The sequence below is a fragment of the Erithacus rubecula genome, assembly GCF_903797595.1.
Source record: "Erithacus rubecula genome assembly, chromosome: 4".
Taxonomy (NCBI): Eukaryota; Metazoa; Chordata; class Aves; order Passeriformes; family Muscicapidae; genus Erithacus; species Erithacus rubecula.
Genome location: NC_136686.1, coordinates 20,660,885 through 20,676,870, shown reverse-complemented (window position 1 = coordinate 20,676,870; position 15,986 = coordinate 20,660,885). Strand labels below are relative to the sequence as shown.

Below are 15,986 nucleotides of genomic sequence, written 5' to 3'. Positions count from 1 at the left end.
ATTAAGGGCTGCAAAATTCATAATATACCAGGCATTCACACCTCCTGCCTTGCCACTAATTTGCTCCTCTTTTATGCAGTTTCCTCAGTCTTCATTGGGAGACAAAGCAGAAACTCCCAAGAAACACTTCCTACTTTTAGTCCTGAACAATATCCTTTAATTATTAGAACAAGTACAAGACGTTGAAAATTATTCAGGAATTGGAATGAAAAAGGTAATTTCACCAAAAAGAAAATTAAAACCAAATAAGCACCACACAACCCTTAAGTCAGGTACGCATGGGATAAGTTAATTTTTCATTGTGAGCTGTAGTCTATTTAAAAGACCCCAAACACATGTAGCTTCCTGTTATCAGGCATCATACAAGTCTGAAATCAAGCCAAAATGCACATTATGACCCAGATGTGTCCTTTCACTAACCAAAAATCCTTTTCTCCTACACAGAAAAAATTGCAGCCAGTGTAAGCTGTCAGAGATCAAATATATGCTAATAAACCTGCCAATTCACATAATCACAGCATCACAGAATGGGTCAGGCTGGAAGAGACCACAGTGGGTCATGTGGTCCAACCTTCCTGCTGAAGCGGGGTCACACCAGAGCACACCACACATGAGTGTGTCCAGAGACTTCTAGAATACCTCCATGAGGGGAGACTCCAGAACCTCCTGGGCACTCTGTTACACTGCATGCTCACCCTCACAGTAAAGAGGCTCCTTTTCAGATTCAGCTGGAACTTCCTGTTTATCAGTTTCTGCCCACTGCCTCTTGTCCTATTGCATAGCACAATTAGGAAGAGCCTGGAAACATCCTCTGACACCCTCCCCTCAGATTCTTATACAAATTGATGGAGTCCCCCCTCAGTCATCTCTTCTTGAATCTCAACAGGCTCAACCCCCTCAGCCTTTCCTTGTAAGAAAGATGCTCCAAATCCCCAATTTGTAACAGCTGCACATCTGGATCTAAGAGTCCAGGCAGGTAACAGCAGATAGCTACATAAGAAGCCTCATTTGACTAGGCATTTATTAGACAAAATCAGTTTGTAATTAACTGAAGCTCTGCAAAAACCCTCTACCTGCATTTCTATCTGATGTAAAAGTATCCCTTACCTTGCAAATAAATTCAGTATTCTATCTCTTCCACCCCAGAATTTTTTAAAAAACTTTTTTTTTTTTTTTTTTCACTTCAGAAAAAGAATTCAGACATGGGAACAGAAGTTCTGGACACCTGGGCTGAGAGTTTGGATTTTTGGGGTCTTCGGTTCCTGTAGAAACATGGCTGCTGACTTCTATTTTTCTGCATGAAGGCACTTTGCTCTTTTCCTGAAATGACTTTGGTAATAACTGCTTAACTGTACCAATTAGCTTGTTACAGTTTTTTAAATCCTATATAATTGTATCAGCTTTATGAAAGAATGAAAATCATTATGAATTCTCTTAAACCTATTTTTAAAATGATCCCTCATTGAAAAAGTGGGCAATGTTTGTTTCCTTTAACCTAGACCACATCAGTTGGTGAAGTATATTTGAGATAAGATAATCAACACAGTATTAGTCAATGATAAATTATTTTTAAAAATACAAATTGCCTTATATAATCTTAATCTCAGCATTCCAAATAGGATGCAATGGCCATAACAGCTTGCTTAATTAAAACTATACACTCTCATTTGCACCAAATGGAAGCAGAAGAAACCAGAAAAAAGTTAATTTTGGGTTACAGTAAACTCTTGACATCTTAGAACAACAGAGCAGTGTAAGAACCTTTTGACATAACAAGCAGTATTTGTTCAGCTGGAACTGAAAAGTCTGCATGAACAATCGAGATATAATCTTGGTAGGACATTTACAGGTCACAAGAGAATGTTCCACCTATAAATACTAATGAAAAAGAATGAAATGTGGAACTCTAGTCTCAAATTATTAAAAGTGCAATTTTAAATAAGTTTTTTTCTTTTAAAAATAAAACTAAATTAAAACAGTGACTTGGTGTGTAGGATTTTTGAGGGTATTTTCATTCCTACTCTGTAAATACTAGAAAACTAGAACACATTAATGGAGCAAGACATAGCTATCCTTTGTTACAGCAAAATATACTTACAGGAATGTAGCAAAACAGTGGTATGGAGGCATAGGACCACAAACTCAAATATAGACTCAAAAATACACATTCCTCATTCCCTGCAAGAATAGGATTTCTACTTTATCAAATACACTAGACTCGGAAGCTGCTGAGAAAAATCCAATAGAATGGAAACACTTACAAAAAAATCAGTGCATTTTCAATATTGGCTTTTTGAAAGACACATCATGAAACATTAGAATTTAGAGATGTATTTTCCATGTAACCACACTGAAACTCAAGAAAATGCACTGCAAATCCTTGGTTTTCTTCTTCTTTATGATACATTGCATTAACTGTCCTTTTCTGTCCCATTAGGATTAACCTCACAAGAGTTGATCATCTCCAAGATATCTTCAATATATCTAAAAGAAAACTCTTACCAAACACCTAAATATTAAAGTTCCACTTGCAGCCATTAAGATCTTTATGTTATTTGTAATTTAAAATTCCAATAAGGCAATTCCTGGTAGTTATTTAACGTCAAAAATTCTCTTCCTCAAGTAAAAGACAGACAGAATTTGTGCAAATTACCAGGATGGGTTTTATCTCTTGAACACTAGAAAGTATAAAGTAGTACACTAGTCTGCTGTAAGCAATCATATAAAGCTGTAAAAATACAGGAATTCTTTATCCAACCACAATGCTGTGCCTTATGCTATAAAAATAGAGGAGGCATGCAATTTCATTTTTGCAATAAAGCTTCAGGGCTATTTTCCAGAAGAATGAATTTGGAATCTTATTACAAAGACTTCCAATTAAAAATCACCAATTAAAGGAAGATGGCCTCCAGCACTTGGTCTCTAAAACTGCTTGTCAGAGAACTGTATCAGGTCTAATGAAAGTAATTAGTAACTGAAGGTCTTAGACCACTACTTCCATGTACAAAAAGACTTGCAAAGGTTGAGAGACAACACCTTGGGACAGAAGCAGGACAGTATTTTATTGACATTCTGAAGTCAGGTTTTATTAGGGTAATTGTCTATACCTCTAGTGAAAATCTAAGATTCTTCAATGAAAAAAAAAAAAAACCCCACGAACTTCAAGCTATTTAATCAGAATAACAGAAATAAAAATCTAAGCAAGTTGGTAGAAATAGGAATGAAATATGAGTTTCAGGATAAAAACCTCACAAGTTGCCAGCTTTAAGGGGCAGCTTAAGATACAAGTCACCATCAAATTGTATTCATTGTGCAGCCATTTTAATGTAGTCAAGGACTTTAAATCAATGTTGGACACAGATTAGATCCAAACTGATGTTATATCAGCACAAGAAAGCATGTCACAGTACCTCAACATCTGCAACCCAAAACATTGGCTAACACGAGCTTCTATGTCTAACTACTGATTTTTAAAATCTTTCTCATATTCATTTTGTACTCACTTTGCTCATTCTGCAGCTTCTACTAAATTTGAGTAAAAACATAAAAAATCAGGCCAGGCAGAAAGACTGGTAGTAGGATCAGCATTTCTAAATAACTGTTTCAAGAATACTTATAAAAATATAACTTTTTCTTTTTTCTTAACAGCAATTAAATTTTAATTCTTAAGCTGTTGGGTTTTGGTTTTTTTTAAACATGCCATAAGAGCCATTTCCAGTTGCATGGGACTGCTATTCATAGCAATATCTTTGCAAACACTGACAGAATGAAAGCCAAAGGTAGCATGGAAGCAGGGTCTCCTCTCTGTTCTCAACCCAAAAACACACAGCTGGTTTAGTTAAGCTTGCAGAACCTATCAAGAAGACACAAAAACAAAAGCACTGCTATTATCCTTTTTCATGGCAATTCCTTCCAGGATGAAAAGAAAACCAGTTTGCAAAAAAGCCAAACCAATATCACCATAAAATTCACTTCAATTATTTACAACTATAAGAACTGTACTAAACATCGAATTTCTGCTTTGTTTTCTTGGCTACTGAAACTAGAGCACCCAAGAAAGTTGTTTAAAATTTTGAATCTACTTCCTTGTCATGGAAAACTAACATTCCCCACTGAACTCTGAATCAATTTCTACCTCCATGAGTAAGGGAAATTCATATCTAGACAGACAATCAAAACAACAAAAATGTGGCAATATGCTGAATCTCTATAATCTAGTATTGTTAATATAGATATTTTCAAAATAACTGAAAATATAGTTATCAAATGTATCTAAGGTTTGTATAAAATGGAATTTCCAAAATCTTTAGGAAGATCTAACTATGAAACCAATTCCACTGGAATTGTTACAGACCATGAAGAGTCTACTATTCTTCAGAATAGTGCCTAAAAAATGCAGTCAATTACATTGTGTCACCTCACAGCCAGAGAATATTTCATGACATTGCTAGCATTTACCTCCACATAAGAAGTTGGTAAAGCACAGGAAATCCTGCAGACTACTGTAAGTAAACTTTGAGAAAAATCTACTTACCGAAGCACAGCAATAGCATGCACATTTTTAAAGCAATAAAATAGTTAACATTAATATAATAATATAATACAATGTTTAGTGGTGATTCCCTTTTAAAAAACTTTATTAGATTACTTACTGTTATATGTAGGATATAACTGTGTAAGTCCTCATAATATGAGCATGAAAAAAATATTACTGTACATAAAAAAGGATATCATTCCAAAACCAGAAGAACCACGTCACATACATCCAGAATTTTGTTGCCAAATATATTCCAAGAGGCAGTGCACTGTGCATGGAGTGATCAAAGAATGACCTGTAATGTAGGAACAATGTCACATGGTAAGTTTTGATTTTTAAAATGTAAATCCTGAACTACTGCTTCGGGAAAAAACTTCCTATTAAAATATGCACTATATGGGATATTGCAAAATACACCATAAATACATTTTTCTCACTTTTCTGTTTAAAGTTCATGAGAAACGCCCTTTTTCAACCTGCCAAGACAGGCAGAATGAGTAAATACTCATGCAAAACTACATTGTGAAAGCAGTTAGGAACCTGTGAGTTTCTTAGCAACATGGACAATGGTTGCAAACTATATCAAGTTTTGAGATTCCAGTGCTAAAGACATTTTGGAACCTCATACAATGAAAACTGCATGTTAAAATTACGTCACTAAGAAAAAAGCCTAATAGACCTTGGTGTTATCAGCCTATATACTTGAAATATTTCAGATTATTCAATATTTTGTTTCTGCTACAATTGCCAATAGAATGTTGAAAAAAAATCCAAACTAATTAATTTCCCATATACCACTACATTTGCCCAGTTCTAAGATAAAATGCTGCTTCATTAATAAAATAAAAAAAAATTAAGACGTCAGAATTATTTTCACTTTCTCACACTTCTGCATTTTAAAGACTCTTCTGAATAAAGCTAAATACAGCAAGACAAACAAGGTGAATGACTAGGCTACTCCACATCCAAGAATAAATTGCTATGAAACCTATGGAAAGTGACACTCTAAACAACTAACCTCCCTGAAATAAAATTTCTGCATCATCTGCCTAAACATCCTGATATTGATCCATTTTGCTTTTTGTGCTGGTGGGTCCCTCAGGGCTGCCACAGACAAATATGTGCAGGAAGTAGTTTCCATTTCACTTCTTTATTCCCTTACAGTATCTCTCTCTTCTCTAGTGGAAGTTCCTTAGGTCTTGGAGAAAACCCTGTAAGGAACATGAGCTCATTTGATGAATAATAAGCAAATATACATTTGGACACACAGTAGTTACTCTGCACTAATTTTTCTTTCAGTGACTTCTGTGCATTTTTGTGTGTGTGAAAGTAGGGAGGAAAATACAGCTAAGCAGATCAGCTAAAATTTTGTAGGGAAAGAAAGCAGTATTAGAATAACAGCACAATTTTAATTCAAAACTGGATGTTATGAAAAACACTTCAAAAAGGATTTATACTAAATATTAAGCAACAGGTAAGAGAAAATAAAAATGTTTATCTTGAACTCATTTCAGTTAGGCCAAAAAAATAAAACTTAACAAACCATAGATCTTGAGAGATTGGAAAAAATCTTGTCCTTCCTTTCTGCAGGAGGCACAGTTGAGGATTTGCACTGGCAAACAGGCTTAATAGGTTTTTTCATGGGAGAAGACAAGCAAATTGCACAGTCTCAGAGGTGACAAAAGGACTAAACAGATCATCACCAAGATCCTGCACAAACTTGATAACTTTCCACTTCCCTCCTGGTCTATTAAGTTCACTAAAATCTTCTGAACTTGGTTTAAGGAGCAGATATATTTTCCTCTTTATATAGAAAAAAAAGAGAAGTCAGTGGTTCTAAATATTCATGTCATCCCACCCCAGAAAATCAGAAAGCTCCCAAGCATAGGGATACAACAAATTCTCCTATCTTGGCCACACATGATAATGAAAAGCCAAGGAGAGATGATGTAGTCTACAGATCCAGAAAATCCAGTGGAGCAAGACAACACGTATGTGTGTGTGTATGTGTGTGTCTATGTATATTCGTAGGTTCATTTACAGATATTTAAAGTAAACAAACTAAAAACTAAAGGTCTTTATGATTGGGTAACAAGATGTTTCAAAGACACTATGAGAAAGCAGCCTTTTGCTTTAGTCCCCTACTTCCACAACAACAAAAGCTAGAAAACCTGACTGTAAATTAATTTCTCTCTCTGAATCTCTTCTGCACAAATGCCTTTGTGCATTTAAATTAGTAAAAGAAAATAATTTTAATAGTACACTTGCACATTGTCTTTTTTACTTTATAGTAACCTTTCCATTGCCTGCTTTCTGCAATATTCATGCTGATAACTCTTCGTAGACAGATATTCAGCACCCTCCTCTGGATAAGGACTGAATTTCTGTTCTGCTGTTAGCTTCTTTCAGCTCAGTGGTATTCACCCAAGGTAATTCCAGTTTCACAAAAGAGCATTACAGGAGCTAGAGCTGCACAAGATCTTTTGCAGAAATAAAGACCAATTCTAACAAATGGATATTTAAGGTTATCTATAGCAAAATACTTCTTGCATGCACACTTAACAATCTCCCAGTAAAACACTTACTTGGAAAGAAACTGTACCATAGCCCAAACGCCACCATACATCAGCCCTTTAATGAGCCAAGAATCAATGTCTAGGTCTGCTATAAACCCAACCAGCCAAATAACTAGGAAAGGAGTTCCCAGCATCACCTTCTGACGGAATTCCTATAGAGAAACAAACACAAGTAAGTAACTCTGTTTTCAGGAACAGACTGTATAATAAACAGGACAGTCACCAAAACTTAAGATTTTCAGAAAGATTGACAGTGGGAGATAAATCTTCATAATTTTTTCTCATTTCCTGTATTTACACACCTCCAATGAATTTGCAAGGAAAATAAACCTTCTTAAAATTGTATTACAAATCAGTAACTTTGCTTTAGAACTGTCTTCTAGAGACTTTGCTGCTAATCCAGAATCAAGGTAATTAACTGTTTTTAAAGAATTCATAAGTGTTTGAACTGCTGCACAGCACATAACAATGTCAGTAAGTTTTTATTATTCATGCAACTGCAGTTTTTAAGTCATACTGAAGCATCCATGAACAAACATAGGATGTTTTTTGTCTTACACTGTGTGGATACAACTCCTGATGAGAGCATTGAACTCTTTCCAAATAACTAAAGTACAGTGACATGAAATGTACAAACCACTTCAGGTCAATAATCACTGCTACAATGCCACAGGGTGTAGCAGTACTTTGAGCATCTTGATGCTTGATATCTTGAATTCAAAAAATTGTAACAAATCAGTGGTAGCAATACTTAATATCCAGCACAACACTCTGCCTGTTGATGGATACCAAGATGAAAACATTTACTCTTTCTAAACCATCACACAATAGGCATAGTTCTTCGTGCTAGAGCAGTATGTTAACCCTTACACCCTCATTTACAGCCTCTTCCTATCTGCAGTATTAAACAATACTCTGAAAAGCAAAACAGCTTCACATTAGAGATTTATGTATCACTTGATAGTGCTAAGACTGACTGCTTCTTTCATTCAACACAATACATAACAATAAACAATACATAATCAGAAAGGAGATCAGAGCTCAAGATACCCAAAATGCTTCTTTCCTCAGCTACCAGAGAGTCAGTTTTGGAACATCTCAGCTAGCCCATAATATGAGACCAAACGACACTTTCCTAACACTTGCTTCTAGTTAGCACAAAAACTAAAAGTTAGTGATTGGAAGCCTAGGGTTTTATTTCTTCCTGCCCTAAATAAAACATTTTTTTTTCTTTTGCAGTTACTTTAGTCATAATAAAAAGACATTCCTTAAAGCTGAAATGTGAGGAAGCCACAGTCCTGAACTTCTTTTAAACAAACACACAGGTCCCTAAACCAAGAGCAGCCATAAGATTGATTTATAAGCGTTATGCTACTACCTACCTTATCTGCTTTTAGTTTTCTCAGAAAGGATGGACTATCATACCCCTTTGCCTGTCTTGCTTCTTGTAGATGATTGATCATCCAAACATTCTTCCTCTGTTTTGCAAGATCAAGTGGTGATTCTCCCTGTCAAGAGTATAAATGTGGAAAACATCCGATTTAAAAAATAAAATGCATTTGGAGCACTTCTGAAACAGAAGATTGGCTGTTAAAGCCAACACATTTTAAATCAGTTTAACTACATTCTGGCATACTTTTTGCTCTGCACCTTACTTGACACCAAACATCATTCATTCCTTTTGGTTTTTCACTCTCTCATAACCATACAAATATGAACAAGTCGCATATTAAGTGTATGATCCTGACAAAATGTATGTTCTGACAGCAGTAATTGCCTTTGCAATTGCAAGTTGCCTTTGGCAGAGAACAAATCTATGTTCCACAATTCTACACACAGTCTACTAGTCTGTAAATAAAAGACTGTGCTTCCCCCTCAGCTATTGACAGGCAGCAGAAATCAAGCAAATAATAAGAACTTGTGACCCACTGGATCATGGAAACTCTCCCAAGTCTAAAGCCTGACTTCTTAGTTAATTCTCTGCCTTTTGGCAGAGTGACGTTTCTAATGTCATGGAATGCTTCTAGGATTTTTTTTTTTCCCCAGCAAGTCTCATGTTCTTAGGTTCATTTCAGTTATGGAAGTCCTAGGAAGAAAACATAAAACAACAAACTGAGTGCTCATGTCCAACTTATTTCACAACTCTGGGCTTGTGTTTCATGTATTTTGGATGCTAAGCCAGCAATGGCTCTTGTTTTTATTTCTGTAATTTCAGAAAAGACTAAGAGATGAAGCAAAAGAGAAACAGAGCAAAAGATACAGGGACCAAAGGTGCCTACCAAACGGATTTGATTGCTCTTTAAACATTTAGGAAGAGAGCTAAATTAAAAAGTTATTGACTTGGTCTAAAATTATAGAGGAGGCAAGAGACAACCAATTGCAGGTACCTCCAGCTTCAGTTTTGCATTTGACTCTTCCTCTCTTCTACTGGAGTTAACTCCCCTCCTAAACAAATCATTCATGGAGGCTTGAAAAATGGCTGAATCCTCCATCGTTCGGCCCCCTCCTAAAAAAAAAGTGAGACAGGTACTAGAAACTGAAACTACCCAGAAAGGGCAATAATTACTATAGACAGAAGCGATTCCAAAGATTAAAAACTACAGTTAGCTACCTACATCCCACAGAAAGACAATGGGAACTGAGTACTTAACTGTCATCTCTGCCTTTGAAATCTTGCTCCAAATCTTTAGGAGAGTAAATAGCATAGAATATAAATTATGAGGTAAAGTTTTTTGCTGCTTAATAGGACTTTTCACACCTTCTGTGTGAGAAGTTTAACTAGCAAAATCAGTTAGAAAAGAATAACTTTATGATTTGGCTTCAAAGTTATTTAGCCAGATGTTTAAAAAAAACCAGATTAAATTAATTCCATTCTCAATAGAAATGCCTGAAATCAAACTATTGCTGCCTGTTTCATCACATGTTTAACAGCACCTTCAATTGCTAATATCTGGGAACTCCAGAGATGCTGCTGTTTTAATATCACCTTATATATCCAGACTGTAAAGATTACCTGTGGACAAGCAATCCCCTCTGGGAGTTGATCTCCCAAGTAAATCCTGAAGTTGTCTTGGGGTCCAGCTGAGCATCCCTTCCACTAGAGGGCCATGAGACACCTAGGAACTGCCTAGATAAAAAAATTGAGGGAGCTTTAAAGAAGTCTTTGACTATGCTTCTCGTCATCTGGCCATTTTAATATTTTCCACTACAGAAGTAGTGGATGGCTGACTTGCTTAAAAATTTAAAAAAATATATTGGGGAACTTAATCTAGAAATACATTTGAGATTGTCATCAAGCAATAAGGCTTCAATAATATATATTTAAAGTATTTAGATAGAAAAAATAATCTGAAGAGTCATTATGATAGGGAACTGCACATGTAGACTTCCATGGACAAGCCTAAGATACACTGCATAATCAAGAAACTGCATTTAAAGTTCAATAAATGATTCACATACAGATTTTTTTACAAGTTCTTTCAATAGACCGTAAGAGCTCTTTTAGGTCTCTATATCTTTCTATTTAAAAAAAAAAGTTTCTGCTCACTTCAATAAAATTTACAAGTTCTCCCCAAGTCCCAGTGATAATCTGGCTCCCTGGGATATCCTGTCTTTATCTGCCCAATCTGTCTACTGGTGTGACAAGACAATTTCCTTAAGAAAAAAAAAATCAACCAAAGAAAGAAAATCACTCTACTTTCATTATTGAAAATCAGCTTCCAACTCTAACATTAATCTAGTTCTCAAAAATGAAAAAAGAAGTGTCTTACTACCAAAGGGAAAATATGAATTCCTTGTTACAGCATAATAAAAAGAGACTAAAGAACAAAACAGGACTAACACACTGCTTGTATCAAGCTTTGCTCTAGAATAGCAGTGCTATAGTTCAAATACTTCACAAACTGTCATGCAAAGCAAAGAAGACCTTATTGAGATAGATGACTGGTCCAAATTTGTTCCAAGCCTAGGCAGCCAGCAGCACGTGCCTTTCTAACACAGATTGACTGGAGCTCATAACAAAGTCAAACCTCACATCTAATATTTCGGTCACTTCATCATCTCAAGAAGATAAAAAGCTTTCAGTCAACGTATTTCTTTAATATCAGCTATCTTACCACCATTCTTGGTCAATTCCATGGACTATCTGAGAAAAGGACTTCAATAGATAGTGCTGCAGAAATCTGCAACTGACTGCATCAGAAAGAAGCCTTTCACAATTCCTTTTATTTATGAGGAAACATGAGCCAAACACTTAATTAGTTTTTGGCTCAAAGAAAAAACTTTTTTTGCTGAACAGCCAAAGGAGGGGCACCAAACTGAGTTTCTACTGACCTTTAATCTACCAAATTTTTGTATTTCCTATGTATTTACTACCACTTAAATCAGCATCAGTAATAAAGTCACTGGCTGGATGGCAAAACTGCCATTGCTCACATAATTTTGATCCTCTGAAGATCCTAAAAACCTGGGAAAGCATGCAAGAAACCTAGACTTCACTGCAGAAGACAGGCAGTGGTCAGTGAAACCAGACACGTCTTCTGGCATGACTGGAAAGGTACCATGATCCAGCAGGTTCAAAAACCTGTTTTTCTACTGACTGCTGCTGTCTGTCAATAAAGAAGGCAAGACCATGAACTACTTCAGGCTAGCAGATACCTTTTCACATAGCCAAACACAGAAATTTTTGTTTCAATTTTGTAACAGTCCAGAAATGTAGGTAAGCTGATGGCTTCAGAACTCTTGTCACACTAATCAGTCTGTCAAGACAAGCAAGGTACGACATACAGATTTTTTTTCCATAAAAATACCTTAATTTCTTACCATATGTAGCATAGGAAAATAGCTTTTCAACAGAAAAAGTGAGACTAAAATCATAATTCCTCCACCCAGCTGACCTTACAAATCAGGAATAATTAATATATATTCACTTCAGTGCATGAAAGAGTCTAGATGATTTGTTTTAAACATGTATAAAAGTGATTTTTTCTAATGAGTTTTCATTCATGATTATGAACATTTCTGATATTCTGAAGTGGATGTAGGACCTAAAAACCTGCCAGCAAAATTTGGCTGCTTCCTTAAAAAGGCCATTACATGCTTTTCAAGGAACCTGATGTGTACTTTTTTTTAACATACATACATATATATATATATTTCTATCCCTTGTGGCCAAACAAAATAGGCACTGGCTGTCTTAATCAGTACGAAAAATGGCAAAAGGACAAATAAATTAAGTTACAACTGTGTTTCCAGCATAACCATTCTGCCTGTAACACTCTAAGTGGAAAATACAAATATTTGAAGAGAAACTGAGTAGAGAATTCTTTTTCCAGAAGTGAATTCTTCTCCGACACCACAGATGAAACAGCTTGGGTAACAAAATGCATCTAATTTGATTATACAGAGTATCTGGAAGTAATGGACAAAACCACATTGCAAAGGATTCCAAGGCTGGAGAAGTTCCAAGCCTATGGCAGAAATTCTAAGAGCTGTTTCACTGGTCTAACACATACTGGAGATGGGCTCTGTTAATACAGAATATAGATTCATTGTTAAGAAAATCTGGCAATCAGGCAAGTTAAGTTCACATGCAGAAAAAGAGCCCATTTGCTTATTTTACTTCAACTGGCATTTTCAGGCCTCCAATTTGCTTAGTAGCACTGGGAGACCAACCAGAGCATTTGTCAGTTCTCTGCATAGGACTGTCTCACATCTCACACCAACACTCACCCCAGACTTTCACTACAAGATATTCAGTCAGGTTTCCAATTCTGCACCCAAATACACTGGTCTTCACACATGCAGTCTAATTGCACACCCCACTCCCTTATATTTACACATAATCATTGTTACACTATTTACTTGAGTATCTTTTATGGCACAAATCTAGTGATTATGCATCACTGTTAGGAAAAAATTGCCAAATGACACATTAGTGGCACTGCTTGTGCTCCATCTTCTCAATCCCATTACATCCATAATAATAACCTATTCTTGAGATTTATCACAGGCTGTTATTTCTGCCTCAAACCACTTACAATTAAAACAGACCAAACATTTACCTTAATATTTTGAGCATCAACATTAGCTCCAGCTTCTAACAGAAGACTAATAACTGTAGTGTTTCCTGCTAGCACAGCCCAGTGCAATGCTGTGTTTTTGTGATACTTGTCTCCCAGATTAACTGAAACGTTAAATGTAAGTAGTAATCGTGTTGGATCCACACTAGAAAAGAAAACTCTTGTTAGATCTACAGATGAACTCAAAGACATCCCAACATTTTGTTGATGCATTCAATTTCTATGAAGATCATTGACCAGGTACACTATGTAATAACAAAGTGACTTTTTTGCTGCCAATTATGAATGACTCAAAATTTCCTCCCACCATTCTGTTGACTTGAAAGGATCTCCCTAAGACAGCTCATTCTGGGGTATCAAGAAACATATTTGTTCTACAACCCTACTTTTGAAGAGTTTACCAAAACCTAACAGATTTGTAAAAATATGCCCATGATTATATTCTTAAACAATCAAAGTTCAAAACATGTTTCCACTTCTCAACCCAGAAGATGAAAATAGAACAGGATGAGAATATTGATAATGGCAGGTATCAGTAAGAGCTAGTTTGTCTTCTTCCTAACAATCGATGAACATAGGCCCTTCCAAATAGGAATCTAGTTCAAACATTTGCTCTTTAGAGAAGTGTTATTTTTCATCAATTTTCTCCAATCATCACCACAGGAAGAAACTTCTTCACAGTACCTTCTCCCTTGAAAAAATCATTGTACTGGGTTTGGCTGAAATCAAGTTAATCTCCCCCACAGTAGCTGCTATGGTGTTATGTTTTGGATTTGTGACAAAGCAGGATTGATAAGACAGGGATGCCTTAGCTACTGCTTACCCAGCGCTTACACAGGGTCAAGGCCTCTGCTGCTCCTCATGCTGCCCCACAGTGAGCAGGCTGGGGGTGCACAAGGAGCTGGGAGAGGACACACCTGGGACAGCTGACCCCAACTGACCAAACAGATAGCCAATATTGCATGAAGTGTGCTCAGCAATAAAAGCTGGGGGAGAGAAGTACATACCAGAGGACATTCAGAGTTACAGCACCTGCCTTGCCAAGTAACTGTTACAGGTGACAGAGCCTTGCTATCCTGGAAATGGCTGAACTTCTGCCTACTGATGGGAAGTAACAAATTAATTCCTTATTTTGCGTCATCTATTGAATTGTCTTTATTGCAATGCATGAGTTTATTCCTTTTTACCCTCCTGAGTCTCCTCCTCATCCCACTTGGCAGGAGTGAGGAGGCAGCTGAGCTACCAATTCACAAAACTCTAAATGAAGAAAAAAAAAAAAGGCAATTGTGCAAAGGACAAGAAAAAAAATCTTCCCAAAAATCCTTCAAACCAGTCACTACTCTGTGCCACTTGGTTAACATTAAGATAAAATCAAAACTGCATTTATTACCTATGTGTTCTGTAAGCTGCCCACATTAAAGGAGTCATTCCATTTTGATCCATCATATCCACATCCTAAAAAAAAAGAAAAGAAATTGGTGAGGTAAGTAAGCATACTCAAGATCCAGCAGATGCAACATTTGCAATGAGAAGCAGTGTTCTAAGACTAATCAACTAAATTGGAAGAAAAACTGGCAAGCTTTTAGCACTCAAATGGTATTTAAAAAATGAAAATAAACATTAATGCCACCATTGCCAAAATATAACTGTTTCAATCTATCTTGGAAACTATGAAACAGACATGCTGTGTAAGACCAGTAATTTCTAACTCACTATTCATTTTCAACATTAAAGATAAATATATATAGATGGTATGTTATTGCATTAAAAAGCAGAAGAAAATTAAAATAATGCACCAATATTTGAAAATATGTAAGATACTTGATAAATTATTATAAATACTACTGTCTGAATCCTACATCCTACCAAATGCTAGTTGCACCTATTTTTCCACTTGCAAAGCAATTTTCCTTAGTTCACTGAGTTCCAAAGGTATTTTAAGGATCTGGAAATCCAGTTAATGAAAGCCAGAGAATTTTAAGGCTGAAAAAATGCCATTAATAAAAACAGTCTGCTCAGAAATATGACTGATGTACAACTGAGTGATGACTAAACCAATGGCTAGAAATAAATTTAAAATTAAAAACATTATTACATTTAACAGAATGACCAAAAAGGCACCACACAGACAATTCCTTTAGACCCATCAGAAAGGATTAAAAATATAAGCATTTTTTTTCTTTTTCCTGCCTAGGGAAATTGGTAATTCCTACATACCTCAAGGCAGATTAGACTCTCAAGCACATTTAGAGCAGGTTTCACAGACCAGTACTAACAAAATCACTGCAAATTAATGTAATGCAGAACATGAAGAGTTTTCCTTAGAGGCAACAGAGTTATGACATCACCTCCTATACCACTTTCCTCAGTTCTTACCAAGAAAATTAGATTGAAAGTGTTTCAATACAAGTCTTCTGTTAGCCAAAAACCCAGAAAGTGATTGATGCTGCTTTCCATTACCCCCAGAACCTCATCTGCTCCACTAGTCTATGAATGCCCAGCATCCTGGTATCCCCACTCATGCTGCTGCTAGCCCTTTTTTCCCAGAAAATCCAACTTAGTTCCTCCAAACAATTGCTTTTAAAACACCTCTAGCCTACAGATAACTTAATATTTCTAAGTTTTACTCTGTTGCTCAATTTTAAAAAAATTAAAAAACACAGCTGATGGAGGAGAAGGGGAACAGTTACTTTATTTACTTGCATGTACTGTTTGTTCAGAAGAGTTACAAGGTTTGAGATAAGGATTGAACTCTGTTTATCCAGAATACTAGTATAGGTTAGATCCTTTAGA

General features: G+C 35.9%; 1 protein-coding gene across 1 annotated transcript in view; it reads right to left on the bottom strand.

Moving 5' to 3' along the window:
* Positions 1-15,986, bottom strand: part of ZDHHC17 (zDHHC palmitoyltransferase 17) — a 65,070-nt gene that overhangs the window by 15,585 nt on the left and 33,499 nt on the right. Inside the window, exons 6-10 of the mRNA XM_079304167.1 lie at positions 14,584-14,648; positions 13,176-13,338; positions 8,496-8,621; positions 7,123-7,265; positions 4,732-4,832 (exon numbers count right to left, since the gene is read on the bottom strand). Coding sequence (XP_079160293.1) covers positions 4,732-4,832; positions 7,123-7,265; positions 8,496-8,621; positions 13,176-13,338; positions 14,584-14,648 — 598 coding nt within the window. The remainder of the gene's footprint in view (positions 1-4,731; positions 4,833-7,122; positions 7,266-8,495; positions 8,622-13,175; positions 13,339-14,583; positions 14,649-15,986) is intronic.